Source organism: Fonsecaea monophora, assembly GCF_001642475.1.
Source record: "Fonsecaea monophora strain CBS 269.37 chromosome Unknown Scaff29, whole genome shotgun sequence".
Classification (NCBI taxonomy): Eukaryota; Fungi; Ascomycota; class Eurotiomycetes; order Chaetothyriales; family Herpotrichiellaceae; genus Fonsecaea; species Fonsecaea monophora.
The window spans coordinates 52,712-80,700 of record NW_019173960.1 but is presented as its reverse complement, the minus strand read 5'-3'; the positions used below and the strand labels follow the sequence as shown (position 1 = coordinate 80,700).

General features: G+C 52.5%; 9 protein-coding genes across 9 annotated transcripts; 7 read left to right on the top strand and 2 right to left on the bottom strand.

The window, feature by feature from the left end:
• Positions 1-339: 339 nt before the first annotated feature.
• On the top strand, positions 340-4,601 carry AYO21_04894 (hypothetical protein; the record flags this gene model as incomplete). Its single annotated transcript, XM_022654865.1, has 2 exons — positions 340-1,359; positions 1,503-4,601. 2 exons carry the CDS (start codon positions 340-342, stop codon positions 4,599-4,601), a joined length of 4,119 nt encoding a protein of 1,372 aa, XP_022512769.1.
• A 1,742-nt stretch (positions 4,602-6,343) lies between these two features.
• AYO21_04893 (hypothetical protein) lies at positions 6,344-7,969 on the top strand (the record flags this gene model as incomplete). The annotated part of the gene is made up of 2 exons (XM_022654864.1): positions 6,344-6,472; positions 6,860-7,969. The coding sequence occupies 2 exons, from the start codon at positions 6,344-6,346 to the stop codon at positions 7,967-7,969; spliced, it is 1,239 nt and encodes a 412-aa protein (XP_022512768.1).
• Positions 7,970-11,213: 3,244 nt separating this feature from the next.
• Positions 11,214-13,433, top strand: AYO21_04892 (hypothetical protein; the record flags this gene model as incomplete). Its single annotated transcript, XM_022654863.1, has 1 exon — positions 11,214-13,433. One exon carries the CDS (start codon positions 11,214-11,216, stop codon positions 13,431-13,433), a length of 2,220 nt encoding a protein of 739 aa, XP_022512767.1.
• Positions 13,434-14,593: 1,160 nt separating this feature from the next.
• Positions 14,594-16,351, top strand: AYO21_04891 (hypothetical protein; the record flags this gene model as incomplete). The annotated part of the gene is made up of 1 exon (XM_022654862.1): positions 14,594-16,351. The coding sequence occupies one exon, from the start codon at positions 14,594-14,596 to the stop codon at positions 16,349-16,351; it is 1,758 nt and encodes a 585-aa protein (XP_022512766.1).
• A 778-nt stretch (positions 16,352-17,129) lies between these two features.
• Positions 17,130-18,531, top strand: AYO21_04890 (hypothetical protein; the record flags this gene model as incomplete). Its single annotated transcript, XM_022654861.1, has 3 exons — positions 17,130-17,576; positions 17,628-17,849; positions 17,902-18,531. The coding sequence occupies 3 exons, from the start codon at positions 17,130-17,132 to the stop codon at positions 18,529-18,531; spliced, it is 1,299 nt and encodes a 432-aa protein (XP_022512765.1).
• Positions 18,532-19,396: 865 nt separating this feature from the next.
• Positions 19,397-20,185, top strand: AYO21_04889 (hypothetical protein; the record flags this gene model as incomplete). The annotated part of the gene is made up of 1 exon (XM_022654860.1): positions 19,397-20,185. The coding sequence occupies one exon, from the start codon at positions 19,397-19,399 to the stop codon at positions 20,183-20,185; it is 789 nt and encodes a 262-aa protein (XP_022512764.1).
• Positions 20,186-21,275: 1,090 nt separating this feature from the next.
• On the top strand, positions 21,276-22,094 carry AYO21_04888 (hypothetical protein; the record flags this gene model as incomplete). The annotated part of the gene is made up of 1 exon (XM_022654859.1): positions 21,276-22,094. The coding sequence occupies one exon, from the start codon at positions 21,276-21,278 to the stop codon at positions 22,092-22,094; it is 819 nt and encodes a 272-aa protein (XP_022512763.1).
• Positions 22,095-22,859: 765 nt separating this feature from the next.
• On the bottom strand, positions 22,860-23,898 carry AYO21_04887 (hypothetical protein; the record flags this gene model as incomplete). Its single annotated transcript, XM_022654858.1, has 5 exons — positions 22,860-23,422; positions 23,476-23,553; positions 23,649-23,683; positions 23,738-23,809; positions 23,885-23,898. The coding sequence occupies 5 exons, from the start codon at positions 23,896-23,898 to the stop codon at positions 22,860-22,862; spliced, it is 762 nt and encodes a 253-aa protein (XP_022512762.1).
• A 638-nt stretch (positions 23,899-24,536) lies between these two features.
• On the bottom strand, positions 24,537-27,404 carry AYO21_04886 (hypothetical protein; the record flags this gene model as incomplete). The annotated part of the gene is made up of 3 exons (XM_022654857.1): positions 24,537-25,004; positions 25,056-27,090; positions 27,142-27,404. 3 exons carry the CDS (start codon positions 27,402-27,404, stop codon positions 24,537-24,539), a joined length of 2,766 nt encoding a protein of 921 aa, XP_022512761.1.
• Positions 27,405-27,989: the final 585 nt, after the last annotated feature.

Sequence of the window (27,989 nt, the reverse complement as noted above, 5' to 3'; positions counted from 1 at the left end):
CGGTAGCAACAGAGAGAAAGAGGTAATGGAGTAGATGAAGCAACGAGCTGATGCTTCTCTTGTTCGCTCACCTTGTTTCAGGCGTTCCATTTGCCGAGTAGGCGTTGAAGTTACAACTCGTGCGGGCGTGGGGATGTGGTGGATGTGGAAGCTTCGGCTAAAGTTCGGAAGCGTTTCTAGCGGCTTGTTTGTTGACATGGCCAGCACGTTGCCCAATCAACTGACTTCATCTGCATCTCTTCTCGTCTGCATTACATCCCTTTGTTGGCGACAGCAGACCTTGCACGACCGCATATTAACGGACACAGGATAGACAGTGCAGACACTACGACAGCAGCAATGGCCGCACCTGTCGCCGCAGACAGCGACCTCATTAATTTCGACATTATAGAAACCCACAAGGAAAACATCCAGTCTCTCCCTGGCGGCCGATCAGTCAAGCAGCTTGCCTCAATACTGTCGCCTCTTTCCTCCTCCAGGGGTTTAGGCGCAAGCGCAACTCCGACTTTGGAAGAGACAAAAACACTCAACGACGCCATCCGACAAGAATATGAAATCGAACTCCAATCGATAGCGGATTCGGACGACCCTCTCGATATTTATGACCGATATGTCAAATGGACGCTGAATGCATACCCATCAGCCCAATCAACACCTCAATCTCAGCTTCTGCCGCTGCTGGAGCGAGCCACGAAGGCTTTTCTCACCACAAACCACTACAAGAATGACCCGCGCTACTTGAAATTGTGGCTGCATTATATCCGCTTATTCTCGGACACACCCAGAGAGACCTTTGCGTTCCTTGCTCGACACGGTATCGGTGAGGGACTTGGGCTGTTCTATGAAGAGTTTGCGGCATGGCTGGAAACCGCAGGCAGATGGGCACAAGCGGATGAAGTATATAAGCTGGGCATTGAGCGGGAGGCCAGACCCACGGAAAGACTGACCCGGAAATACGCTCAGTTCCAGCAGCGATTCGATGCCAGGCCGCAAGCAGACGATGAGCCCAGCTCCCCTGCGCTGCCCACTGTTCGCCCGGCCCTTGCCGCCAAGGTTGATCCGTTTGCTTCTGCCCACCGGGGTGACGACCCACAAGCAGCACGGCAGAGGAATGGGATAAGTGCCAGCTCTGCACCAATGTCGCGCTCCGGCAAGCCCAAAATGGCCATCTTCTCGGATGCCGATAATGCTCAACAGCAGCAATTAAGTACAAACACCACGAAAGGTTGGGATACCATCGGGTCAATGAAGGATCGCAAGAAGGAGAACACTATCGAGGCTCGATCATGGGCGGGAGAGAAGTTGAAGGCTGGAGGGAGAGTCGGGTCGGTCCCAAAAATGGAAATATTCAAGGATCCGGTATGATTGACCTTTTTTCCATGTCTAGTGCCAATCAATACAATCTGAACTTTTGGACTACTATCAAGACTTTGGTCTTGTTCTTCCTCTTGATGATAGAGTGACTGACCGATTTCGTGGAACCCTAGGCATCACGAACACAGGGACAATCCGCACGGTCGCTGTCAAACCAAGACGCACAGCAATCGCATCAAGTCGTCAATCCACGCACCGGTCGAGCTGAACGAGTCATCGTAGACCTTGAAGCTATCTACCCCGCCGACACTGACCAAGAATTCAGCTTCGAGGAGCTTCGAGCCATGTCTCGAGGCTGGGCCCAGAAGGACTGGAGACCACGAGAAGAAGGAACTTCGTTAAAACCAACTGCCGCCAATGCCTCGATGAACGTGAGGTCGAAGATCAACAAGTCTCGAGAGCCGGAGGATATTGAGAATCTTACACACTCGTTCCCCGATAAGATCGACCTGAACAGCGGTGCCACCTCCAGCCTCAGTGTTCACGATGTGTCGACCCAATCTATGGTCGGTATGCCACAGTCAGATTCTCAGCCGACATCCAAGCCGTCGAAACAGAAGGAGAGGAAGATGAAGATCAGAGAAGTCAAACAGGAGACGCAGACAGTCAAGACTCGACTGGAATCACCCACCGGCAAGAAGTTGAAGCGCAAAAATTCCTCGCAAGAGCCAACCATGACGTTTCACTCGAAGGCTGCCACGAACGAGATATACGATATGTTCAACCAGCCAATCCGCAGACCAGCAGCAACCAGAGAGGATAGTCAGAGTGGCGATGAGACCGATTTCACTGAAGGGGAAGTAGACGATGGGTATAGCACTACAGGTGACGCCGAGAGCACAGGAACCGGTCGAGTGTCGGCTCCTAGTAGTGAATTTGGTGACGATACATTAGCATCCATCAGAAAATCCTCACAAAGTCAAAGTCAGTCTGAAAGCGTCTCTCCTTGGTCCGACTTCACCACCAGCAAACACGTGCCACATCTTGATTTAGCACATGTTTCCAGTGTCAAGGACAAAGCGAGCTCGACCAAGAATCAAAGGAGAGCCAAAACCAGAGATCATTCAGAGGACATGACAGAGAACATGGACTCGTCCAGCCAGAACCAAACGCAGACTTCTGGGTTTGGAGGGTTTGACACCCAAGCGATTGCTGCCATTGCTGAGGGCAACTTTGACGACCTGGACACCAAAGCCATTGCCATGATGGCGGGTGACATCGATGAGGGTGCGGCAGACGCTGGGGATATCAATGTTGTGCAAGATGTCACTGCTGCCCTGTCTGCAGACCAGGCCGCAATAATGGATGAGCGAGCGGAAGATCTCGAGGCTTTGAACAATGATGCCGTTGCCAACGATGTCGCCCTCGCCACCCCAGTTGACATCCAGTTCCCCGAACATCAAGAGATCTCACACAAACCTCGCTTTATCCCCATTCCTCCTATCGACTATGAGCCGACGCCGATTCGACCTTACCGTGACCCGGCGATGCTGGCACAAAACAAGATGCCGTTCATGACACCAATCGCAGAGCGAACTGAATCTTCACTTGCCCCGTCGACTGTTTTCAACGCACCCGGATACTTCGAGTCCAAGACCCCTAGCAAGTCCAAGTACGAGAGCCCGTCGAAACTCGGGGTTGAGGATCTGTTCCTGAGCAGCCCGCAGCAGGAGCTTGCGACGCCAACGTCTGCTTCCCCAGCGGCGAAAAGAAAATACTGTGAGACTGGCGCGACCGAGGATGAGCTCATCACATCCTCACCACAGAAGAAAGGACCCCGCAAGCCGACGGACCCATATTCCTCGCCCGTTCCCCTGGCCACCACGAATGAGGAGACCTTCAAGACTCCAGCTTTGCCAGCGAAACCGACTGTCAGATCACCCCTGTCAAAGATTCAAAAAGGCCCAATCATCCCAGACCTACAATGCAATCCGTGCGACGATGCAGTCCGAAACCAGATCCTTACCTCTGTCTACCCTCCCCTCTCCACCCAAAAGGGGTATTATGATCATTCGAGCATCACTCTTGGACGCTATCCTGCCTTGAAGTCTTACGCTGAAAAACAAGCAAAGTCAAAAGTGAAATTCAGTCCCAGAAAGAGTCAGAACGAGAAACCCCCGACCAAAGCAGTTCCCCCGATCCTCAAATTCGGTGAGACAACCCGAGTTTACGCAGTCAAGCGAGAACTGGGCGAGGGGGCGTTTGCGCCGGTGTATCTGGTCGATAGTTACGACCCAGCCGAGAATGAAGACGCAGACGAGCATGACAAGGAGAACAAGACACCACCGTCGTCTCAGCTTACTGATTCATCCCGTCAACCGCTTGAAGCTCTCAAGACCGAGTCCCCGCCGGGCACACTGGTCTGGGAATTCCACATCGTCCGCTTGATCAAACAGCGCCTCGGTTCGGCCGCGCGAAGCATGCAGTCCATCATCCTCGCTCACGAATGCCATCTCTACCGCGATGAAGCCTACCTCGTCCTCTCTTACAGCCCGCAAGGGACATTGCTCGACCTGATCAATATGGCACGGAGCGAGAATGTCAAAGCCGGTAAACCTGCCGAGGGTTTAGACGAAGTGGTGGCTATGTGGTTCAGTGTCGAGCTTCTGCGGACCCTGGAGGACCTCCATCGTGTGGGCATCCTCCACGGCGACTTGAAGGGTGACAATTGCCTCGTGCGCTTCGATACCACCATGGATCTGACAGCGCCATTCCAGGCGGAGGGACATCACGGGTGGCAATCTCGGGGCCTGAGACTGATTGACTTTGGCCGCGGCATCGATACACGCATGTTCAAGCCCACAGCACAGTTCATCGCCGACTGGCCTTCTTGTCCTCAGGACTGTACCGAAATCCGCGAATGTCGACCCTGGAAGTGGCAAATTGACTATCACGGGGCAGCGGGGGTGATCCACTCGTTGTTGTTCGGTAAATACATCGAGACAATCCCAGCTGGAGGCAGTACGCTCGCAGGTCCGGGTCAAAAGAAGGAATGGAAATTGAAGGAGAACCTCAAGCGATACTGGGAGAAGGATATTTGGGGAGATGTGTTTGCGACATTGTTGAACCCGGGCTGCGTGGCCGATGGGGAAGAAATGCCGATTCAGGGGAATTTGAAAAGAGTGAGGGTGATGATGGAGAAGTGGCTGGTGGATGAGGGCGAGCGAGGTGGTCGGGATCTGAGAGCGAGCTTGAGACGGATGGAACGGTTGGTTTGCACGAAGTGATGGACCTAGTTTTGATTTCATTTATTCCTCAGATGGACTTCAAAGATATAGGAGGATCGAACTGAGCGAGGCGTTGGGGGGCTTGTGCAATTTTGGATAAGGGATAATGTTGGAAAGTCACGAACAGGGTGGTATTTCTCGAGAGACATGGATTTGCAAAGGGCGCATGACACAGAGACCCACATACTAGAGCGCTTTTTGAGCGAGAGTGAACAATGACAATGACACCGAGAAAGCAAATAATCCCAGAATTCATCTCGTTCCAAGCAGCAATTGTAGATGTAGTTGATATCGAGCACTCGATTGCTTGTTGTCGGCGTGGCCACCGTTTGGAGATGCGGAGGGTTTGGTTGATGCCTCATGTACGAGTAGACAGTGTGTGCTGAGTACAGTACAGAAAAGCAGATATGTGTCTGCTAAAGGGCACACACACGAGGGATCACGCAGGAGCAGGAGGAAGAGGATCCAACGGATGTGGAGGAGTAGGAGGCAACCATCAACCCGCATTATCGACCCCGAGTTTTGTCTTTTTTCTCCAACGCACCAAGGCACGCACGTTGCGCCGATCTCATGATGATGACATTGACTTTCAGTTTTCTCCACAGCTTTCCAACAACCGCCCTTGCGAAAAGGGAAGGAAAGAAAAATTGTCCCGCCTCTCTCTCGCCCTGGGGCAGCCCGAAGGGGAAAACCGAGTTTGTTTGATGATAGGTAATAATAATCTGGCAGATACCGTCCGACTCTGATCTTTTATATATTTCTTTTTGGTCAATAATACCTATAACTCTCTCACGTACATTGTGCCGGCCACCCTCGCACATACTTACCTACGTACCTATCTACCTACTCCCTGATACATATCACATAGCTACTCGTAGCTCTCGAAGTGGATGAATTTGGCTTCTCGATCTTATCCTCTGTGCTCCCCATCACATCCGGCGGCCGCGCGCGGGGCCGACAAAACTCACTCCAAGCGTTGAAACCGATTGACTGACACACCGACTAGACTTGGTCGCACGATGCAGCCTTCACACTCTGCTGACATTGACTGAGTGGAGCGAAACAAAACAGGATTCGCGGTGATCCTGATCTCTCTCTATTTATCGGTGTATCTCCTCAAACCTGTTCCAGGGAAGGACAGAAAAACACCACACCACACCACCCAGCGCTTGGGACCAACGGATATATCCGGCCGGCTGGTGCGCGTGCTCTTCCTCCACTCACTCACTCACTCGATCGATCGACGAATTTGTAAAAGAGGAGGGAGAGAAAAGAGAACGCATACACACATATACACACACGTACGGAGAGAGACAGACAGAGACACCACACATACCCCTCTACGTGCGACTGCGGTGGTGTTACTTTTTTGTTTCACCACTTCATCAACTCCCGAAGTCGGAAACCACTCGCCTACCCGCCTCCCTCTTAATAAATCAATCCCACTCGAACTTCTACCGATTTCCCCTTCCAGACCCCTCTAGCAGCGTCGCTACCTGCGCACACATCTACCTCGTTGACTTTGCGACTGACCGGAGAACATAATCCGAGAGATCTCGCGTCCCCGCAGTCGCAAGGAAGAGCCGAGCGAGCGAGCACAAGTCTCGTCCGAACACGCGGGGTCCGTCCGATAAGGATTTGAGGACTCAAAAGCACACACGGGAACACACGAACAGATTGACAAAATATCATTATCATCCTTCCTAAACAACAGGTTTTTTTTATACCCCAACGTTAAAACAATGGGCGACGCTGGTCCTTTGACGCCAGACCCGCTCCACCATGATGGCAGTGCTGCAGACGATGGTCGCGTTGAAGCAGATGGTGCGCCTCCCTTGAGGGAGGTCAAGGTTCTTGTTACAGGCTTCGGCGTAAGTTCTTTTTCTCTCTTTTGTCTCTCAATCGGTCGATCAGGGGATTGTTTAGATCTCTTCTTTCGCGATATCGGGCTCCGAGCTCCAACCTTTGTACAAATTTGATGCTGCAAAGCATAGAATGTGGCTGAGAGGCGGGAGGCACGACGTGGAAGAGTCCTTTAAGCTCGTCGAGGCGATGCGGCTGGCTGGAGCAGGGAGGGCACTTGTTGATGGAGTCGATCTATCGATCTATACCCTCCCGAGCTGCTGTGCAAGGCGATTGTGCTACCTGGATTGTGGCCTTGCGTCTCGACCCTGGAGTCTGGGCTTCCCGACCCATGTCCTTTTGTCGTACCTTTATTTGGAGGCCTCATGCTGATAATCATCCTCGATCCATTTTAGCCATTTAAATCTTTCCTGATAAACCCCTCATGGTTAATCGCCTCGGCCCTGCCCGAGGAGCTTTATCCCTCGCCATCGACCGACACTCCGCATAAATCACCAGACTACAAGATCAAATTGATCGTTCATCCCTCCGCCGTCCGGGTTTCGTACTCGACCGTCTCCACTACCGTACCCACCCTCATCGCGACCCACAATCCCGATTTCATCCTACACATTGGCATGGCCGGCGGACGTGACTGCTACTCCCTCGAGATCCGCGGACACAGGGACAACTACCGCATAAAGGACGTGGACGACTGCGATGGCTTCACCTGGGGGGAGAACCGGTGGAGGACCGAGGGGATCCCAGAGGTGCTATATGTCGCATGGGATGAGGTCGACGTGCTTAGTCGGTGGGAGGACGGTGTACAGAGGGGACTGAGAGAGCGAGGATTCTTGGGCACGGGAGAGATGGACAAGGCATTGGCGAACTCTGGAAAGGGGGTGAACGAGGCTGAGACGCCCACCAGCGCCACACGAGCGGTCCCGATCACGCCCATCGGACTCGGACGAGCAAACGTGCCCAGGAATCTGATGTGGGGGACAAGTAACATGCCCGTGTCGTCGACCAAGGCGGACGAGCATCGGAGAAGAGCCGTGGTCAAGTTGTCTTGCGACGCCGGCCGGTTCCTCTGCGAGTACGCCCTGTTTGAGAGCTTGAGTCGGAGATGGCTGGAGGCGCAGAGACGAGGAGATTGGCAAGCCACGAGCCACAAGAAGGAAACCGAATCGGTGTCCTCGTCAGCTTCACCCGAGGTGGCGAACAACAACAACGCCTCCTCGTCCTCTGTTTCAGATCCGCCGCGGTCCGACTCAGATGACGAGGCCACAGAGCGCGTTGGCAAAGTGGCTTTCCTGCACGTGCCGGGCTGGACGGGCGTCGAGGACATCAATCGCGGTGTGATGGTCGCTGAAGAGGCGATCCGCGCGTTGATTGGCAGTTGGGAGGACGGGTACAGGCGGAACGGGACTGGTGGGAGGAGAGTGGTGGGCACTCAAGCCTTCTCGTACACCAAGCAACATTCCGAGGAAGCTGGTAAGGCCGTATCATCAACGTGGAGAGCCTGAGCCAAACCGGTCTGAAGGGTAATTCGTGCATACCAACGAGTAAGGGGGGAAATGTGGGATAGCATAAGGCATAAGGTTTCGGGAGCACAAGTGGACCACTGTCCCAGGGATGTGATAGATCGAGCAAGCAAGTTACTTGTACATGAACCAAGGATGTGACGACTCGTACAAAGGAACCGATGGACGAAGACACGAAAAGACATGATGATGATGACGGGGCGCGGGTTTAGTCGTTAATCTGGTGTCGCAGATGGTGAAGTCTAAACCCCACCAGCTGACAAGCAAGCCAGCTGTCCGTGCTGTCTTTGGGTTTGGGTTTTCAGCGGGACGGGTGAACTCTGTCGCCTGTGTATTCTCCGTACAAAGTAGGTAGTATGTAGATACCTCGTGTCCCTCGTGTCTCGTGTCGGTACAAGTTATCGAATCAAATCAAATCAAATCGATCTTGCTTCGCGTTCACGGATATCCCTTTCCGTCAACCGAGGAAAATGGTTTCACTGTGGCTTGGATGGGGGAAACATGGGATCGGAAACCCAGCCTGGCAACGGGATGTCATGCCAGCTAGGCAGGGCCAGATCATTCTTGCCCTGCCCAACACGTTGTGCCTCGTTTGTGCAAAAGAATTCACCAAGGCCTTTTCCTTTGCTTTGTCAAAGAACATAATGGCAAAAGAATACCTTACCTCGCATCCCATGCCGTCCCCCAGTATCCGTTCCAGGGAATGCTGACGTCGTTGAGTCTCCGCCCATAGTTAACCAAGGTTTTCCGAATTGTCTCGTGTAAACCTGTCAAGATATTACGAGGAGAGATGGCGGCAGCCTGGTTGTTTGCTCGGCAGGCTTCTTATGCAAGGGATGCTTGTACAATTACCCCGAGTCCTTGGGCCTCTGGTCATTTCGTTGATTGTTGTCAGGACCAGCGATGTAAGGGCCATGAGAGACAAGTTGAAACAAAGGGGTATTGTTTGCTTTCTTTTTCTTCTCTTGGGTGCATCGTGGAGGTGCAGATTGTTAAACTCCACCTTTCACATACATACCTCGGGTACCTACCTAGGCAGACAGATGGGGTCGTGTTTGTTTACTTACCTCCTAAGAGGTACATATTTCGACGAGACGTGGGGTTCTTGGTTGGTAGATCGTCGTGCAAAAGTATTCGGTGTTCCTGGAAAAGGGGTAACAAACTCATGCTTGTACAAGTACGAGTGTACCGATTACTGGGACTCTGAGCAGCAGATCAACATCTAGTGCACAGAATGAGGATGGGCAGTCGGGAGCTGGGCAAACCGAGTGGAAGTCCGGCGTTGGCGTTCTCGTTGTCGTGGTGGTGGCGTCAGCAACTTCCTCGTAACAGTACGAGGTCAGTGGTTGTAAAAGTACGATTGGCTATTGAAGACCCACATAGGTTCGGCTCGCGTATTTAGCGTCACCAACGCGTTGATCTCGCGTCTCTTGGAAGCCAGACGCGTCGAGTGGGTTGGTTTGGTTCCCTTGCGGCCCGCACTCTCGCTCACCCACACACCAACACACTCACACACAATGCAAACGGCACACGACCACATCCTCTTTCATGCGCCTTCGTGGAAAGCATCCATTCCGAGTCAGGACCCTTTAAAGGGGTGCTTCGACCCAGAAGTACACTCTATTGTTGTTGTGGGCAGAAGTGGAGGAGCACGGGAACCGCTGGACACGCGAGTCTGTGCTTTTGCAGCGTGATGGAGAAAATGGCTGCACCTGAAGCATAACCGAACAAAGTGAAGCGAGCACTCGTAAGGAGACAAGCAAATGACAAGAGGAGCCTAAGTAGCAGGAGTGGTTGATATTGAAGGAGCATCGGGAGTAGCTTTGCAGTAGGCGGTATAGAGTGCGTAGAGCTGTTCCTTCGTCTTACCATCTCCGCCGGCAGCCTGTTACTGGCAAGAGATATGACAATCGAGGTGCAGACTGCGAGAACATCTGCTGGAGCTACTGTAACTGCTACACCTACTGCTGCTGCTACTGCATGCGCTGCTCATCTGGCTGGTGGCTCTTTGTCTTTAGTCCTTCAACTCGCCTTCAACACGTAATTGTCTCTGTTCTGCGCAGTTAGTGGCTCCGTCAAAGGGGATAATAAGAACAATTCGACCTCTCTCCTGTCACCATGTACCTCTTCCTCTTCCTTTTTTTCCTGTTTCTGTCATTATTCTTTCTCTCCCTCCCACCTACTAGATCTTAGTGGTGTGGCTTTACTTTCTGGGGGGGTTGTGGCAGCCTGGGCAGCGGGCAGCTTTAGCCATTATTTCCTAGCTAGGTGCCCACTCTACCTGGTTGGTTATTCCCTAGGGCGCGTGTGGGCGTGCACGAGCCTTGCCCCCTTCTCTTTCTACCCCCCTCCCCCTTCTCCCCTTCTTCCCTGTAGTGGTCCTCTCCACTGCACTGGGAACTGGGTCTTTCCTTGGGGGGCCGAAGCACAGAAGGTGAAGCCTACGAAGACCCTGAACCACCACCGACGCCCCCAAGCCTTTTTTGTGGCTTTCGTCCACTTCGTCCACTTCTCCTTGTCTCTCCCCCCGATCCTCCCTTCCTTCAACCCTCCGAGAGAAAAAGTCATCCGCCCGCTTCTTTACATTCCAATCCTTCCACCACCCAACAACCAAACTCGACTCAAATCCATATCGCCATCAACATCACGTCAACAAGTGTAAACAAATATTCTGTTTCAAGACCTACATACAATCCCTCCCATTCAACACGTCCATCACGTCGTTCGACTGTATTTCTGCACCCTGGTCGCATCGACACACCCCGGTCTCGCCAATTTCTCACGACTTTTTCCCAGCCACCATCATTTTCTCAACTTCCACCTGCTACCGACCTGTACCTCCCGTACTGCCACGTTTTCCCCGTCTGCGGTCTGCCGACTTGGAAAGTTGCGCGTCCAACACGCTTTTCTGCTGTCGCAATCCATCGCGACTGTCTCGAGTCGCCTGTCCTTCGCTGTATATCCAGTGCTCATACAAAATTCACACCGTCTGGCCTGCAGCCGCCGTGGCGCCTTCAGATCGACTCTCGTCCGCGTGACCGACCGCATAACCGCATAACCGTCCGTCTCAACGCGCGTTCACAGCATGAACCCTTGAAAAGCAAAAAACCACTCTCTCAATCTCCTCGACAGGGCTGCATCGGTCGGGTCTCCGCGCCTGCTTGTATATATCGCGCCGAACACCTGAATGCAAAAAGTCAGCGTGCGCGCATACCACATACAACCCATGGCCGACCGCGAACCATCGCCGGCACCGTTGTCCTTGTCCGCACTACGTAAACCACATATGTCCATCACCCTCCCTCGGAACTTCGCGCCTTTGGGTCTGGATGGCGATGACGATCCTAAAACCCCAGATCAGACATTTGCAGAGGTGAAATTACCTCCGCCGCCCCATCATTCCACCTGTCGTTTGCGCCGGTCGCGAATTCGAATGGACAACTTCCAGGCGCGTAACAACGCTCTTCCGGCAACCCTGTTTGCTTCCGAGATCCCTATCCCCTCCAGTCCACCCTCGGTACAAAAGGAATCTGAATACGCGGATGCCGACATTGCTCTACCGTCGATTGAATTGCACAATCCTTGGGGAAGACCTATCTATAATCATAGCATCACGGATCCCTCCCCGAGCGAGCGGTTGAAGTTATCCACCTTCAGAGATTCCCAACTTCCACGGACCCCAATCGCCCAGACCAAGATCGTCCTGCCAGAGTATAAGAGCGGTGCTTGGGACATGCACAGGTCTGTCTCGGAATGTTCGTTTCGTTCCGATTCCTCATTCACATCGTCCGAGGACACGTTCACCACGCGACCTACCTCATTCGACGGCAGCGCGACGAGCCCTGAGAACGAGTCGCAAGATCCTTTCTCGCCGACAAAGGTCAACATCATTCCCGACACGCCGTCGAGGAAGAACAAGAAACTAAAGGTCAACACCATGTTGTCCAAAGGGAATGTGCAATGGAGTATTGAAATGGACAATCATCTATTCAACGTCTACCAAATGTATCTGGCGGACCCCACGGTCACTCCGTTCAAAACAGTGCCAGGCAGCATCCCTCCAACAGGTGTTTGTCATCGTGTGGCGCGCAGAGCGAAGGAGACGTGGCCCAGGGCATCTAGGGTTAGCAAGCCTCTCATCCGACGATACAAGATGCGAAATGTCATTGAGACGCGAAACATCACCAGGGACAAGACGCCAGAACCAAATGACTTTCTCCGGACCGATCACAACGACACCAGGTGTGCTTGGCCTTCAGAGTCTGCCACAAGACGGCGATTGAAACAATTGTGCAAGGAGAAGTTCACCATCACCGCCCATTACCAGCGATTGCGGGAATCCAGGAGCCCTTCGCCATTCCATGAACAATTTACCCGTCGGCCAGCCTCTCGTTTGTCTCATTTAGGTTCAAATCAAGACTCACAAGTGTCAACCGCTTATGCCACCAGGGAACTAGGCATCTCGCTCGTCGCTAGTGGTGCAACGGCTCCTCTAGCACAGCTCGTCACGGGAGATTCGCCTCCAACCCAGCAGATGTCGGATGACTGGTTCAATACCCCGATCAACGCTTCGTCCGACACCATGGTGCTCTCCACCCCAGCTGGTTTAGGTATCAAGTCGGAGCCCGACAAGTTACAAGTTGCAGGCAGCATCCCACGCTTGGCTTCGCCGTTTAATTACAGTACTTGGAACGGGTCAGGTAACTCCAACACTCAACATCGACGCCATATTAGCCACCAGCACTTTGATACTGTTCACGCCACTGGGACGCGGTTGCTCTCCCCATTCAAACTAGAGCCAGAGAGCTCTCTTAATGTCAACAAACGACGAGCTCAGCATAACTTGGAGGACGAACTCAGTCCCAGCGGGAGCAACATCGAAAAGCTCAATGTCGACCTCAACCGGCTCCCTGCCCCAACCACATTTGAGCCAGAACCTCAGGTCCGACCTGAACTGGTCTTCACCGGAGCAGGGGACATCAATCAGCGAAGGATTCGAGTTCGAAATCGTGGTGCAACATTCGGCGCAGTGAATAACCGAGAGCACGTCGAGCGCCTCTTTACTCCACCCACCTCTCAGTTTCCGAGTGCTGATGGCATTCCGCCGGTCCCACCTTTACCAGCTGCGTTGACGGCATTGGCGAAGCCCAATGTTCGGCCGAGCTCCGGTGGGCTTGCCCCGCCCGAACCTGATTCGACTCAGAAGCGACTAGGGAGCCCATTCGAGCTGGATCCCAACAAGCGAAGCTACCGGTCCAAAAACCCTCGACACGTACCGAGTTTGAGTGACCCTTTCATAAGCACCAGCGCATTCGCGACGACACCAAGTCACGGACACAACGCGATGAGCATCGGAGAACGGCTGGCAATGTTTAATACTTTTCATCCACCCCACTTTCCGCGGCAAATGGCCAACCCACGATCAAGGGATGACCCGTTTGCTTGATGGAGAATCCGTTTCGAGTATAATGTTTTCATTGAACAACGATGGTTTTGCGAGGAGAGCATATGTTTTGTGAACCCAGTGCCGGATGCATTGGTACAAGTTCTTTTGCCACGGCGTTGATAGGACAGATTCAAAGCGAATCATATTTGAAAATCTGGAGTGGAGAAAATGGGCGAGCTATTGGCGAGAACTTGCATGGGGGAGCCTTGTGCGTGTTTTTTGATTGATCAACACAGCGATTTGCATGAGCAGAGAGATGAAGAAAAGCTATTTGCCCTTGGAAGTTCTCATTGGGGCCAACATGAAGATCAACAGGCTTGATGATATCAGTGTTTCAAGATACCGATTGGAGCTTGCCTCAGCACATGTGAGAGTATTGGTTGCCACCAGACGATTCAGAAGGGGTAACGTAGTCTCGCGGTGGTTTTATCGATTCTACACATGCATGCAGACAAGACAGATTTGATGGGGATCAGGACAACTTTGAGAGCAGATGGTTGGTCGAATGGCCGCTTGCTCACAAGGCTGAGCCTGATTTCTCTGTTTATGAGATTATGAAATTTGACGCACGACTGGGAACAAAGAATGAAGAATGAGCACGATCACATGTATATTCAGGTCCGGAGATGTGGCGTTTGCCCTCTTGAATTACTCGTCGTCTGTAATACTTAGTGTTCTCGCCTTACCACAGGACAGCCTGGCTCAGCCTTGCGTAGCCTCGTCCCTGGATGTACTAGCCACCAACGCTTGGCCGTATGTAAGTCTGTCAGCAACAACGCCAAACTTCTCTCTACCTAGCGTCACCAGTGTTCCATTCTCACTGTAAGACACTTACACGCTTTCTAGCCAGTTCGTCGCTAAGTCTGACTGGTTGACTTTGTTCCTGGTCAGAATCTGCACTGAGCTAGCCACCTCGACTACATTAGCATGACCAATCTGTCTGCATGATGGAATAGCATGATTCGCCAACTTGGATGACTAACCTGTTGATCTTCAGGCGGTAAGAATTGGTGAACTCGGTACGACAGTCTCAAAGCCTCAGGGCAAAGTGGGAGGGTTCGAGAGGGGCCGCTGCACAGACTAGCTCCAGAAAAGCAGAAAAAGGATGACGGCAACTTGGCCCGTCTCTCCACCAAGCAATCCTGTATGACATGGGGAGGATGGCGAAACAGTCGACCGTGACAAAGAGCGCGACTTCGAAGGGTGTGCAGTTCATGAGCACCAAAACACCCGGCAATTTTCAGGTGACACGAGAACGAGACCGCCAGGAAGTGCGCGCTTTGGCGATCCGCGCAGCATCCTTTTCTCGCCCAAACAGGAGGAAGAAGAAGGACCGAAGAACAACCTCTCAAAAACCCCGATCCTGTTCTGATTCTGTCAAAGAGACGTCAGCTGGGAACACTCGAGGCGATCCGCCTGTTTCGCCTGTCGTTACTCCCGAACCCTATGGACTTTTGGGAAATGGAACATCTGATCCCTTTGACTGCATGCCCATCCCTATCACCGCTGACTCCCACGACATCCTGACCTACGTCCGATCGTTTACCTATGCAATCAACTGGCCCGATGAACTTGAAGCGTGCCGAGAGGGAGGGAGTTTGTACCGAATGCATCTCGTCATGTACAGGAAGTATTTCGAACACGCGGCTCCTTTGAGCGGCTTGCTGTCCTACGTGTACAACCTGATGGCCATCGCGCAGCCAGAAAGGGCCGATTGCTACCGCCAGATATCGATGCAACATTCTGTGCACTGTTTCAGAGGCCTCCGAAAGCTGATCGACAACCTGGACTACTCGTACGATCAACTCCTTCTCATCTTGCAGACCATCTGGCCGCTGGCAAGTGCAGAATATTCCGAGTCCGTTCGAACAGGGGACGACAAGTGCTCCCAGCACCGTGACGCCTTGAAGAAACTCATTCGCCTCCTGGGAGGACTTCACAGGCTACCCCTGGTCTACAGAGAATTGATTGTGCATTTCTTCGCCAAGATTGCGGTCGTGACGGGCGTTTGCACCGAAATTGATCCCTTGTCGTGGGACCCTGGACCCTGGAGTGGTCAATACAACGTATCGATACCTCCCCAGTTTGATGAGGCCCGAAACGTGGGAGGAGCTGGGCAGACTGGTGACCCACAGACTTTGCCGGATATATTCGCCGCACTGAGAGAACTGGTCGCTGTTGAAGAAGTGAAAAGGCGTGGGACTTGGTCCGATGAAGACCACCTCAGTCCGATATTCCGGTGGTCATTCTTGCGTAGAGTCGCCCTCAAGATGAGGCTGTGGAACCTTTGGCACAGTCCCGCCGATCAGCTCGACACACCACCTCCGCCAAACACACCGCGCGGATCGTTAGACTCCTCGCTGTGTCTCGCGGCGCAACTATTCATATACCTAAGCCTGGAAGCGCATCCCATCAGACAACCATGGTTTTCGGCACCGACGCAACATGCAGAAATGTTGGAGCAGATCAAGGCAATGGACACGGTACTCCTGCAGAGGGTGAAGTACCTCGACGCAACAGCAACGATACAGGTTCCCTCGCTGGAGAGGCTAGCGAACAGCGACCCGACCGCGCATTCACAGGAGCAGGATCTTCTCTGGATCGTTGCCGTTGGGGCATGCTTTGAAGAGGAGGTCAGGAAACAGCAAGGACGAAGCCCGACCACCGATTTGACGGTGATGCCAACAGCGATCACTGCTGTTCGAGCAGGCCAACAGGAAGAGAAGAACCAGGTAGAGAACAACGCGATAACAACGACGCCGCAAACAGGCTGGTTCTCCATGCATTTTGGCCCACTTGCGAGAAAATTTGGGTATACGAGCTTCGAGAAAGTGCGGGAGTCGTTTCGAACGGCACATGTCTATGATGCGATGATGATGGATGAGACATTAGGGAAGCTGTTTGATATGGAGGCGTAGGAGATTGTCCCAAGGGTGTATTCCTGTTGTATTCACCATGTATGTAGCATGTATCAATGTACGTATTTATGTCTGTATCTCTGTAAGTAGGTGTCAAGATCTAGATGTAGGATCGTACGAGTAAAGGCGAGGCTCCAACTGTTATGCTCCGCGAGGCTCACGAGGCTTTCCCCAGAGTCCCAGCCAAAGCAACGAGTTGGTACCCACCCACCAAACGCGGCGGGCTCACCAGTTGGACTTCGAGGGCCCCTCGCGGAGGCTTTAGGCTTCAAGACGCCCCAGTTAAAAGCAGTTGACGCGCCTCCGGAAGCTTCGCTAGCCAACCCGGCACCCCACGCGCAAGGACCCTCAGCCCATGAATTTCTGGCTGGTTGATCTTCGGGGGGGTTCCCCAAATTGCACCGTGTGCATCATTTTCCATGTTGTGCATTAAATACCCATTTCCCATTTCCTCGACGTGACACCCGCGAATTTTTGGACGCTTTGGCCGGGTGGTAATTCGCGTCTCCGATCTCGTGTTCTCTACTAGAAGAGAGGGATCGCCGCAAAAGTCCACGGTATATCTATCTTCAGAGAATCCTGTTTGTCTGGCCTGTGTTGTTCCTTCTGGCCCGGAGTAAAGTGACCGTTTATTTCCTTGCTGTGGTGAGTTGGGTCGAGTCGGTTGTGACAACTCTCACAGAAGATTTCTTTGCTAACATTCATGGCAGGATACTTACTCGAGTCTGCCACCACTCTCGAGAAAAGTGCAACTCATTGCTCGTCCTCAGATTGCAATATGGCGTCCCCGTCAAGACGCGTGCTTGGTGACAAGGACCCCAACGCGCCCATCCAACACCTCTCCTCCAAAGTGCAAGGTAGAGTGTCACAACTTGCCAGTCCTGTCGCACAACGGAGCTCTACAAAGCGGCCTCGTTCCCCGGAGCACTTCCCCTCGAATAGTCCTCGAACCGGCCAGAAACGGAAGATTGGGGAGGTCCACGGCGAGGAACAAGCACAGTCCGAAGAAACAGTGGCAGCATCATTCCTCTCACAAACGACCGAGTTGCTGAGTGACACACGGTCCGAAGATGATGAGGATAATGTGCAGACCTCGATGGCTCAGAGCAGTTCGACTCTGGCTACCGCGTTCACCACATTCCGCGGCTCACAGGAGGAGTCGTCCCTGATCGAGAGCGAGTTCCACATTCATGATGAGCCGAGCCAGCAAGCCCTGGATAAAATGGTACGTTAGGTTTCATGACGGGCCGTGTCGATTCTAAGTCATACATGTTAGCACGCCGTTACCCTCACGCAAAGCACGTCTCAACTTGTCCCGCCTCTGCGGCCCAGTCTTGCCAAAGAAGCATCCCAAGTCAGCTTGAGCATGTCCAGCCTCATCGACTTTGACACCAACCGCTCGTCGCAAGACGATGAGATGCAAATGATTGAGGAAGTCGAGACACTTGCCCAAAAGCCCAAGGCAGAGGAGGATGCCAGGAAGCAGATGATGCTCGAGGTAGTTTGTCTAATCCACTTTTGTCATCCCTTGCTCTAATCCCGCGTTATAGAAAGCCGAAACTCTGCGGACTCGACTACAACTTGCGCTGTACAAAATACAAACCAACCAGATTACAAAACCATTCAGTCGTCTTCAAGTTCCCCGAATCACGTCCCCTCCGCCACGACTATCTAAACCTTCTTCACCACATTCTTCCTCGACTGTGCGACAGACCCCGGCACCAGAGAGCTCGGCTGATCAAGAAGCACGTGTCGCTGTGGCTAGAGCTTGCGCGACCATGGGGCCTAAGCCGGCTGTCAAACAGCTCTCCAGCTTGCCTATGCCAGAGATAGTCCCGACCGCTTTCTCAGCGAGATGGAATAACGAAGTCAACGCCCAACAAGAGAGTCAGAGTAGCTTGATACAACCATCCCATGTCCCAAGCAGCCCTCCTCTGTCACAAGCAGATCATACTCCTGAGCCCTCTTTCATTGAGGCGAATCTGGATGCCAAGCAGAGCACACCTTTACAGCTGTCTAGCCCGGCTCCTAGTCCGCGTGGAGAGGATGATGACGGTCGATGCAACCCCCTCCCAGTCGCTGGTCTCGCTAGCAGCGTGATCCAAGGCGAGGCTGCAAACAGTCTGCTGGACCTCGTCCGAGGTGTGAGGTCTGGCGGAATCGGGATGTGCGGCGTATGATCATTGAACTCAACTCTTGCCATTTGCCATTTTTGCGAGTGATACCATCAAACTGTGGACAACGAGGCAGCAGGCAGCATTTTTCACGGAGTTTTTTTGGGATGCACCGTAGCAAGACCTATCCATATCATGCATGGCGTTTGGAACATTTGTTTCTTTGTTAGAAATTGATCTGCCACATTGGGCGACCAATGATTTCAAAGAAGGATGCAAGGTGCAAGGTGCAAGGTGCAAGGACGGGCACGCACGAGACATGGGCTTGACATGTACGGGTTTGTTGCGTGGCCCTCTGAATCGAACCATATCTTTTTACAATCGAGCTGGTTTGCTTGATCCACTTACTCGCCTTCTTACTCAGTGCTTTCTTTGTTTGTTTGTCTTCGGGATGTGACTCTGCTCTGACAGTGACGAGGGTTTGTCACAGTCACAGTCACATATGCCATATGCCACAGGACGACTACACACCACAACACAAGTCGGTTACTCCGTTTTTCTTTGTTTCCGTGGAGAGGTGACGAAGAGCAAGTGACGAGTTCTCACCCAATGACATATTTCCCTCCCCTCGAGCGTTGGTCGTTGTTGAGTTTGATGGGAGTCTCTTTCTGTGTACCTCACGCCGTATACCTCCAGCTCCACCTGCCATCTTATCTCTTTCTATCGACCCTATTGATCTATCCATCCCTTCACTCCTCGATTCCCCAAGCGCGACCACAGATTCAAGAACAGACACATACACCCCTTCAGAATTTGAGATACGGTCCAGAGAGGGCCAGAGAGAGAGAGAGAGGGCATGACACACTTACAACTACAGCCGCAATCCCTTACGACCTATTCATCATCACAAGTCTCCGACGGTGGTGGTAAAATGTCGTACAGCTACAAGACCGATCAGGATTCATACTACAAAGTCGCCCAATCCACCCTTGCTACAGATAGGGCCACCACCACCACCCCGAGCCCATCGACGTTCGGACCTACGGCGCCTGTATCCAGCACGGCTGACGCCCACGTCTATTTCCACCTGGGACACACGGGCCACGAGGTCGCGCCTAAGCAATTTCCTGCGTGTATCTCGGCCGGGAAAGGGGTCATCGTCCGAGAAGGCTTCTTGCGCGGAGCGTGGACATGTGTGCGGGCATTTGAGAGCGAGGGGCAGGACTGTTGGTGGCATTGGAGAGGCGCCGACAACAGTAACAACGACGACGATGATAACGATGATGAAGACGACAATGGCAATGGCAAAGGACCACTACCACCACCACGGAGCGTCACGTTTCCTGCAGACCCCAGTACCGACACGCCTGCGCACATGATCCGCATCGTGGGATGCCAGATGATTGAGTTTTCGGTCCTCGCTGTTGTTGACGATACCTCTTCCGCCCATGATAATGATGGCGACGGTGAAACCGCTGCACAGGTTGGAGAAGGACACTTCATCCGACTTCGAGTTAAAGCGCTCGTCGCCGCGGCGAACGACGAATTCTCCCCCAAGGGCGGCACAGAGGGCTGTCCCATTTGGATCGGCGTCGACGAGTCTCCCGACAATATCTTTCGCTCTGCGGTTCGCCAGGGACCATCACATCAACACAAACAACGACAACAATATAGAATGTGGGAGGTGCAATGTGATGATGGGAAGGTGGTGAGGTTCTAGACTCTTGCTTCTGGTTTCTGGTTTCTAGGTACTAGGTGCTAGGGACCATCGGTATGTGTGTCTAGGTGGGAGGGAGTGCTGTTCATACTGCGACTGTATACTACACACTGCATACAGCAGGTACAGTGACTTACATCCATACCCGCTTTGAACGTACCTACCTATGTAGGAGGTAGGTAACTGTAAGTTCGGTACGTAGCAATAAACGACCCATGCTCACGTTGTCCACTCAATTTACAAATATATGACTTAGTCCCTCCTGTATGTGGTACTAACTGCCTGTGGCCCGTAGTCCGTATGACCGATCGTCTTTCAATCTACAGTAGATGAAACCATGTATTCTGTGTCGAAGCAAACAAGACATCCGGCTGGGATATTGAAGTATACGAGACAAAAACAAGGGCGAAGAGTAGTTCTCGAGTCGAGAATCAAGAGTTAGACAACCAAGCGCCCTCCCTGCTTTCTTGCTTGCTCAAACGCTCAATGAATGCTCGTCGGAGATCAGAGATTTAGTATCAGTGTCGCTTTGAGTTGGACAGACCCGACTCCATCCCAGCTGTGTGACTTGTGACTCTTATCGATTGGTAGAATCGTCGTCGTGAAGGTGATAGTGACAGGTGACAGATAACAGGTAAAAGCCTTGACAACCAGATAATAGTCTGCCCATCAGGTAGTCAATCAGCCCAATAGCCAGCAGTCTTGCTCCGTTTGCATAGAGGAGCAGCAGCAGCAGCAGCAGCATTCAATTCGTCATTAGTGTTAACGTAGTCATCATGGTCAAACGGACAAGAAGCATAGGATAGATGAGCCTCGCTGGGGAACCAAAAGAGAAAAACGCACAAAAGGTATCACAAAAGTCCTTAGTTTCATCTACCTAGTTTCCTCGACTCGAAAATATAAAAACACCATTGACATTGATTTGAATACTCAAGCCACGGCCGGAAGGTACAAGAACCCCATTCTCTGCCAAGTCAAGCGAACAAGAACCTGAACCTGAACCCAGACCAAACGCGATACATAAATGCAATACTCTCGCTTTGACTACTCCTTGATATTTACCTTCTCTATCCCTGTACATCCCTAGTCGGAAATGGCCCAACCTCCATTCTTCCACGTCGACCACGCCAGCAGGGACATCGAGGCCCTGACCATCACCGTGCGCGGACCCGTCCAAGACAACGACGGGGCGTCGTGCATCAAGTCCGGTTGGTTGAGTTTTCCGGAGCCGCGGCCAGAGGAAGATCAGTACAAGATAGAGAATGACTCGGGGTCTGAGTTTGGGTCCGAGTCTGAGGCTGAGACTGAGACGGCGGAGAAGAAGGCTAACCAGAGAAACATGAGCGAGGACACCAGCGGACAGGGGAGTATCGCCATGTCAGCTACCGCCGCGGCTGACAAGGAGACCTTTCCCGTGCTACTGAGTCCTGGTGAAGGGGTCATCATCCACTACGACCTCTGGGCAGCACAGCAGCACCTGTCGGCGGCCATCTACCCGTGGACGAACCGCGAGACGGGAAAATCCAAGGTGACGATGCCGCGGGCGCAGAATGCCGCCTATGAACTCGACATTGTCGGCGGCACCTACTTTCCCTTTGTGCTCAAGGAGTGGCACAGCTGGGGCTTCCTCAAGCTCAATGTGAAGTCCCTGGTCACGACGTCGGAGCTGCCGTTCATCCAGCCCGACTACAGCCACGGCCACCATCAAAGAACGCGGCCGTTGATGTGGATCGGCGTTGGCACCGAGACGACTCCGCCTGCCACGACGGGAACGACGACGATGACGACCGCTGCAAACAAACCCAACAGTCTCAGCCTGGTCCAGCTCGCGTACCGTGTGGGCGGGATGCACCAGGAGTCCAAACCGGCATATTGGGTCCACAAGGACGACGGTGGCGTCGAGATGATCTGAATCCACACACCTCCAACACTTGGGGCTATCGAGGAGCTAAGGCTAGAACTTGTGCAAGCGCTTGAGGGTGTAAATATATCAGGCTGGAGTGACACTTCACTGGAGGAGCAGGCCTTTGGTGTCGCAACAGAGGAAAGTGAGGGTCTTGTGGGTGGGCAACAATTTTTTCAATTTCAGCAGAATAGACGCTAGACACACGGACCGCATTTCGAGCAAGGAGTGCTTCTGTTAACAACGCTTAATGTAAACTTCTTTATTCAACATTGGGTATTGGGTATTCGGTGTGGGTACTCAGTAATGGGGGTTGAATGAGTGAATGGGCAGACAAGGCTGAGGGCCCCCTGCCTCGGACGATTTCCAAAAGCAGCAACTAGCGCCTAAACCTCTCTTGGCTAGAATCCTCTTGACGCTATCTGGAGTTGTTGTCAACTCACTCCCAGTTGATGCTTCTCTCAATAACAATATCTCATCTCATGTTACTTGCGGCAAAAACCCCAATGCGCGTGATGGGTATCCCGTTGACCCTCGCACAAATCTGTAGCTTCACCACGAGACACAAGTGTCTGCCACCCTTCGCAAATCTCGTTCTGGAACCTTTTCATTGTTGAAGTTGTGCACAAAGAGCCTGCGTCTATTCGAGCACTAGTTATGCCTTTTTGTTCATCCACTCGTCACAATATTGGTAGCCGCCCGTGCCATTCCTCTAACAGAACACCGCATCTGAGAGGTGGGCAACACTCTCGTCATTCGCTTATCTTTCTTCCCCTAGAATGTTTCTGGTTCCTCGGCTCCGTTGGCTTCCAAGTCCGGAATCTCGAACCCCTCCTCTGTGCTATAGAGTATGGTCTGGATGTTCTTCACAAGACCATTTGCGTCGGTTTCAAGAGAGGGTTCCTGTTCGACCGCATTCTGCAGGAGCAACTCAATATCGCGCAATTTGCTGAAATAGAAGTCCCGCTCTTTCTCCAATCCGGCAATGGCTTCTTTCAGCGATTCGTTTTCCGCCTTCAGAGCAGATGAACTGGCGCTTCCTGCACCGATGGCGCGCGGTGCAGGTCGACCCACAGGCGTTGTCCCGGTCTTTCGTGTGGTGCTTGCGCCGGTGCTCGTTCGTGGAGCGACGGCGCTCGATGCTGCTGGGGCAGTACCGGCACTCTTCCTTCTTGCGACCGCATCGTAATCATGCCCCGGAAAGTATTGGTCCCAGAACCGCTTTGACCACTGTAGAAACTCGAGGTTATCCTGCATTTTACATTTAACAAGTTGCTCGACAGGCACGGTTCGGTCAATGGCGTGTTTTGTAAAGCAGTCTGGAATGTCGCGGTCAGCTGGATGCCAATTGATAGAAAAGGAGATCTCGTTGTCCCCCCAGTGAACATACTTTGCAGGATCTTGAAGTTCTGTATGTAGGCATATTCGGTATTGACGTTGAATTTCACCCGAGCCATAGGAATATCAACTGAAGTCACGAATCAGCGTTTATTCAGTCCTCCCGTGTGTAGCATAAGCGCAAAGTTGCCTGGGAACGAGAAGGCATCGGAGGAGACGACATACGGAAAATGGAGTCAAATAGCTGGCAAAGCGCGGCCCTATCGATGGATGTATTAGTTTCTGATCTCAAGTCTTCCAAGTCTATAACCTACCCTGTCCCGCATTGCTCGACTTTTGTGATGTTGAGTTGGAGCAAGCCGTTCAGCCATGCCAGTAATTCTTGCCTGTATGCGAGTTAGCAACGCCATACACATTGCCTTGAGTCCCCAACTGGAACAGGCATGCGACGGGAACATTACCTTGATTCGCTCATGGCTGCAAGTATGAGGAGAGAAAGTTCGAAGACGAATTAAGGGAGTAAATTGACCAGAGCCAGGTGGAGACAAAGGGTTCGTGTCAAGACGCCCAAAGGGAATAATATCGATCGGCGCAAACAAGAAGCGAAGAGTGAAATGCAGTGCCTTAGGGTCTGCTTCAGGAAGGGAGCAGTGTGTTATGGGTGTGCAAGATACAGAGTGAAGGGAAATGTTTTTATTGCGACCGTGATTGTTGCTGCGGCGCAGGACGGACGGGGATATTGACTCTGTGACGCGGGTCCATTTGGTTTCAGGGATCGGGGATCGAGGGGTTCATCAGCCTGCAACCACCGCTACCACGACCTCCAGCTACCCAGGTAATCAACCCTTGCCGCTTCACTAACATGCCTGGTGGCTCCGTGGCTCCTTAACTAAACCACTCGGGCTAGCCGGTTGGAACCCCACCAAACGGTTAAAGGAGCGCCTGCGCGTAGTGGCCTCACCAGCCAGCACTGAAGATTATTTGGCTCCACCTCACCTTCAAGCCACCACGGCGCCCAGAAAGAAAGCATTTCATCTTTTATTATTACACACTCAAGAGATTCTCATTGCATCTATTGCCCACTTCTGACCTTTGGCTCGATCCAACAATCATTTACTTCGTTGCTTCGCTCGCATCGCTGGCCGGTTTAGCTTTGCTGTCATCTCCCTTCTTCACCGAACCGCCCGCCTGCGCATCTGCGGGCGACTTGTTGGCCTGCTCCTCTGGCACACCCTTTGTTGACGGATTCTGGCCCTCTACATCCGGATGATCGGGTGCAACCCCCGATGAATTGACCTCGTTACCTTCCTCGTCAACCAGTCTTGTTCTTGTCTCGTACTTGGTCTGGAAGGACGCTTTGCCCTCTGCCAATAATGCTTGGACCTGGGCTTCGTCCAGGAGGTTCCCATCCTGATCGCGATATTCCACACGCTCTTCTTGTCCAATCACCTTCCCTTCACCGACCTGAGGGGTGACTGCTGATGGGTTGTCTTTCCTTCCCGAGTCGATTTGCATCGAGGGAACAGTGGGAGTTGCTCCGCCGTCGCCAAAGGACGGAAGTGGCGTGGAGTATTGTGCATACTATATTTTCAGTCAGACACCATCGTTTCGAGCAGTTTCCATTCGACTTACATCAGTGTAAAAAGTGTTGCAGTCAAAATCCCAGGTATCAAACAGTTTGACTGCTCTGCACTGGTCCTGGGTCCAGGGATTGCCATAGATCAGTGGGGCATACAGAGTAAACACGCCGATTGCAAAAGCCACAAACAACACGGCGACACTCCACCCGATTTCGGGATACTTCTTCAATCCTAGAGAAGAGATCCGGTTGACGACAAAGTCAAAGATCTGGCACATAGCCATGATGGCAAAGTAGAGGGCTGGAAAGTAGTGGTGCAGGAACAACTGTCTTGCCATAAGGTAGAAGGGGAAGTAGTGAAAGGCCCATGCCAGAACAGTCTGACCGATTTCGTAGTCGAAGCGTTTGAAGTTGACGTTGGAATAGTCGTTGCAGCTTCGTTGCCAACGGAGGACGGCAATGCCCTTGAAAATGACATAGGTCAAGATGGCCAGGGTCGAGGGCCACCAAATGGCGGGATTTCCCAGGAGATAGACCTGGCGATGGTCTTTGCCCCAGAAATTGATCCCACGCCGAAGAATGGGCCAAGATCCCGGTCGGGAGTCCCAGGCGTGCGATTCGGTCAAGCCAGCGTTCGTCCTCCACATGACCTTCTGCAGTTCCCAGAATTTGCCCAAAAAGCCGGGGTTTCTGTAGTTGACCTTTTCCGCCCCTTCCCCAAGCATGGGATGCTGATTCTGTTCAATGTACCATACGCTGTTGGGGAGGGTGCCTCCTTTAGCACAAGTCACTTCCTGTTGCTCGAAGCCCCAGTCGGGTAATTTGACCTTGTGCGAGAAGAGAACGCAGCCTGTCATGATATGGACCAGCTTGAATTTCGTCTGGATCGTCCTCAGCCTCTTCTTGGCTTCTTCACCATCGGACATGGATTGGACAATCTCTACACGGAAAAGATCGTTTGCGTCGCCTTCAAATCCCTCGTAGCCATAAGCCGTTACTTCGTTTTGCCAGTCGGCCTCAGTGACGGGAGGTCGGACGTCGTGAGAGTGGATGCGCCGATGGGTTGTGAGGTGGTACAGTCTGATAACATCACCATCCCGGATAAACTCGGTGAGATTCGACCACGCTTTGGGACCTGCAACGGTGACATTGTCCGCAGTGATCGGCTGGGTCTGGTTTTCGAGAAGAAAAATGTTGTTCTCATCCTTGTGGGGGTACAAGGTGACCTGCTGTTGCTTGCTGCCACCAGGATACATGTGTGAATGCGAATGGAGATAGCCACCTTGAGTGTTGTGATGTCGGATGGTGACTTCGCTGCCAAACAGCACATCAGCAGGGGTGTCGGCCATGCCCTTGTTGTTCAGCGTCGCTTGAAATTCAGAGGACATGAAACCATCGCCATCGCCAGGATTGACCAGGCACAGGAAATGAATTCCAAACATTCCCACATAGAATGCAATTGGGATGACGATCAGACAGAAGACTCTGGCAAATAGATGCTTGAACCACTTCCTTGGGGTGACATTGACGCTGTCACCAAGCAGAACCCATAATTGGAGGATGGTCAAGGTACCGACCCACGCAATGGTGAAGAGACCAACCCATTTGACACTGACTGTGGCACCCAAACCCAGACCAGTGGCTGCAAGCCAAAACCACCAAGTCACATCAAATGCGTGTGCAGGGCCTAGTTCATGTTGATTGGTGAAGCAAGTCCATGCTAGAGCAGTGAAGGCGGTACAAATGACCAAGGGCGAGTCCAAGAGAATCAGCCTCGATTGTGTGATCAGTCCATTTTCAAAGATCAAAAGCCCGGCACCGAGACAAGCCGTGACTGTTCGGCATCCGTATGCTTTCAAGGTCAAAAACATAGTGGGAATAGTGAGAACCCCGAGGATAGCAGGTAGGAGCCGCATCGAGACATAAGGGACTTTGGGTTCAAGATAATCCTTTCCGATGTCTTTGAAATCGAAGTCGCCGTTGAAGCCAGCCAGCCAGCCAGCCAAGGTGATGAGGAGTTTGGCCAAAGGTGGATGGACGTCCATGAAGAATTTGCCCTTGATATACTTGGTAGCAAACCCGCCGAAGCTATGATTGGCATGAGTGTTATGTCCTTGTGCGATATGGTAGCTAACTTACTGGACCTCGTCGAAGACAACGCTCGTAGGTTGGTAAATCTTGAACAGCCGAACAACGCCAGCCAGCAGAGTCAACAGAGCCATGATTTGATAGTCTCCCGCGGGAAGCAAGAAGATATCATTGTCTGTCACACCTTCTGATGCGTAGCTCTTCTTTTTGCTCGACTGCGACCGGATCATATCGCTATTGGCTTGTCTCGAGGCCGGTGCAGGAGAAGCTGCTTTTTGCGAAGCCGCATTCTTCCGCGAGGTAGCCTGAGCCATGATGAGGGATTCAGGCCTGTGGCTTCGAGGAAGATGTGGAAAATGGGGAGGAAGTGCGCGGAAAGGCTGAACCGCAGAGGACACGGTCGACGGTGTCTGCGGTCCCCCTTAGGTTGGAATTCAAAGGAGAAGAAGCCTGGGTCAACGAGAGACAAGAAGAAAAAGGTCGGTCATTAGCAGGTCAAATAAGCATCATGACAAGAAGAAGACAAGCACGAAGGGAAAATGTAAGAAGGGGGTTGAAGGCTGAATCGCATGCAGAAGTTCAGGAGTAACACTTGACAACTTGTTCATTGATGGCTTGTGTCTCCGCAGCTGCACAGAGTAACTTTTAGTTGGCCAACGTCCCAATCTTAGCACGACGCGCATGTGCAAGGCGGCAGCCTCCTTTCCCCTTTGTGCCCTTGGAACCGAGCCTCCAACTCCACAGTTCTGCCTTAGCCACACGCTGAACCAGCCACAGGTTCAGATTTCTCCCCGAACTTCGCATTTTGTTTGGGAACAGGTTCAAGGCCCAGCCAACCCCATATGCTCTAAGCGACAAGCTGTTGGCACGCGCGAGTATCTCGGACTCGATACAGACCT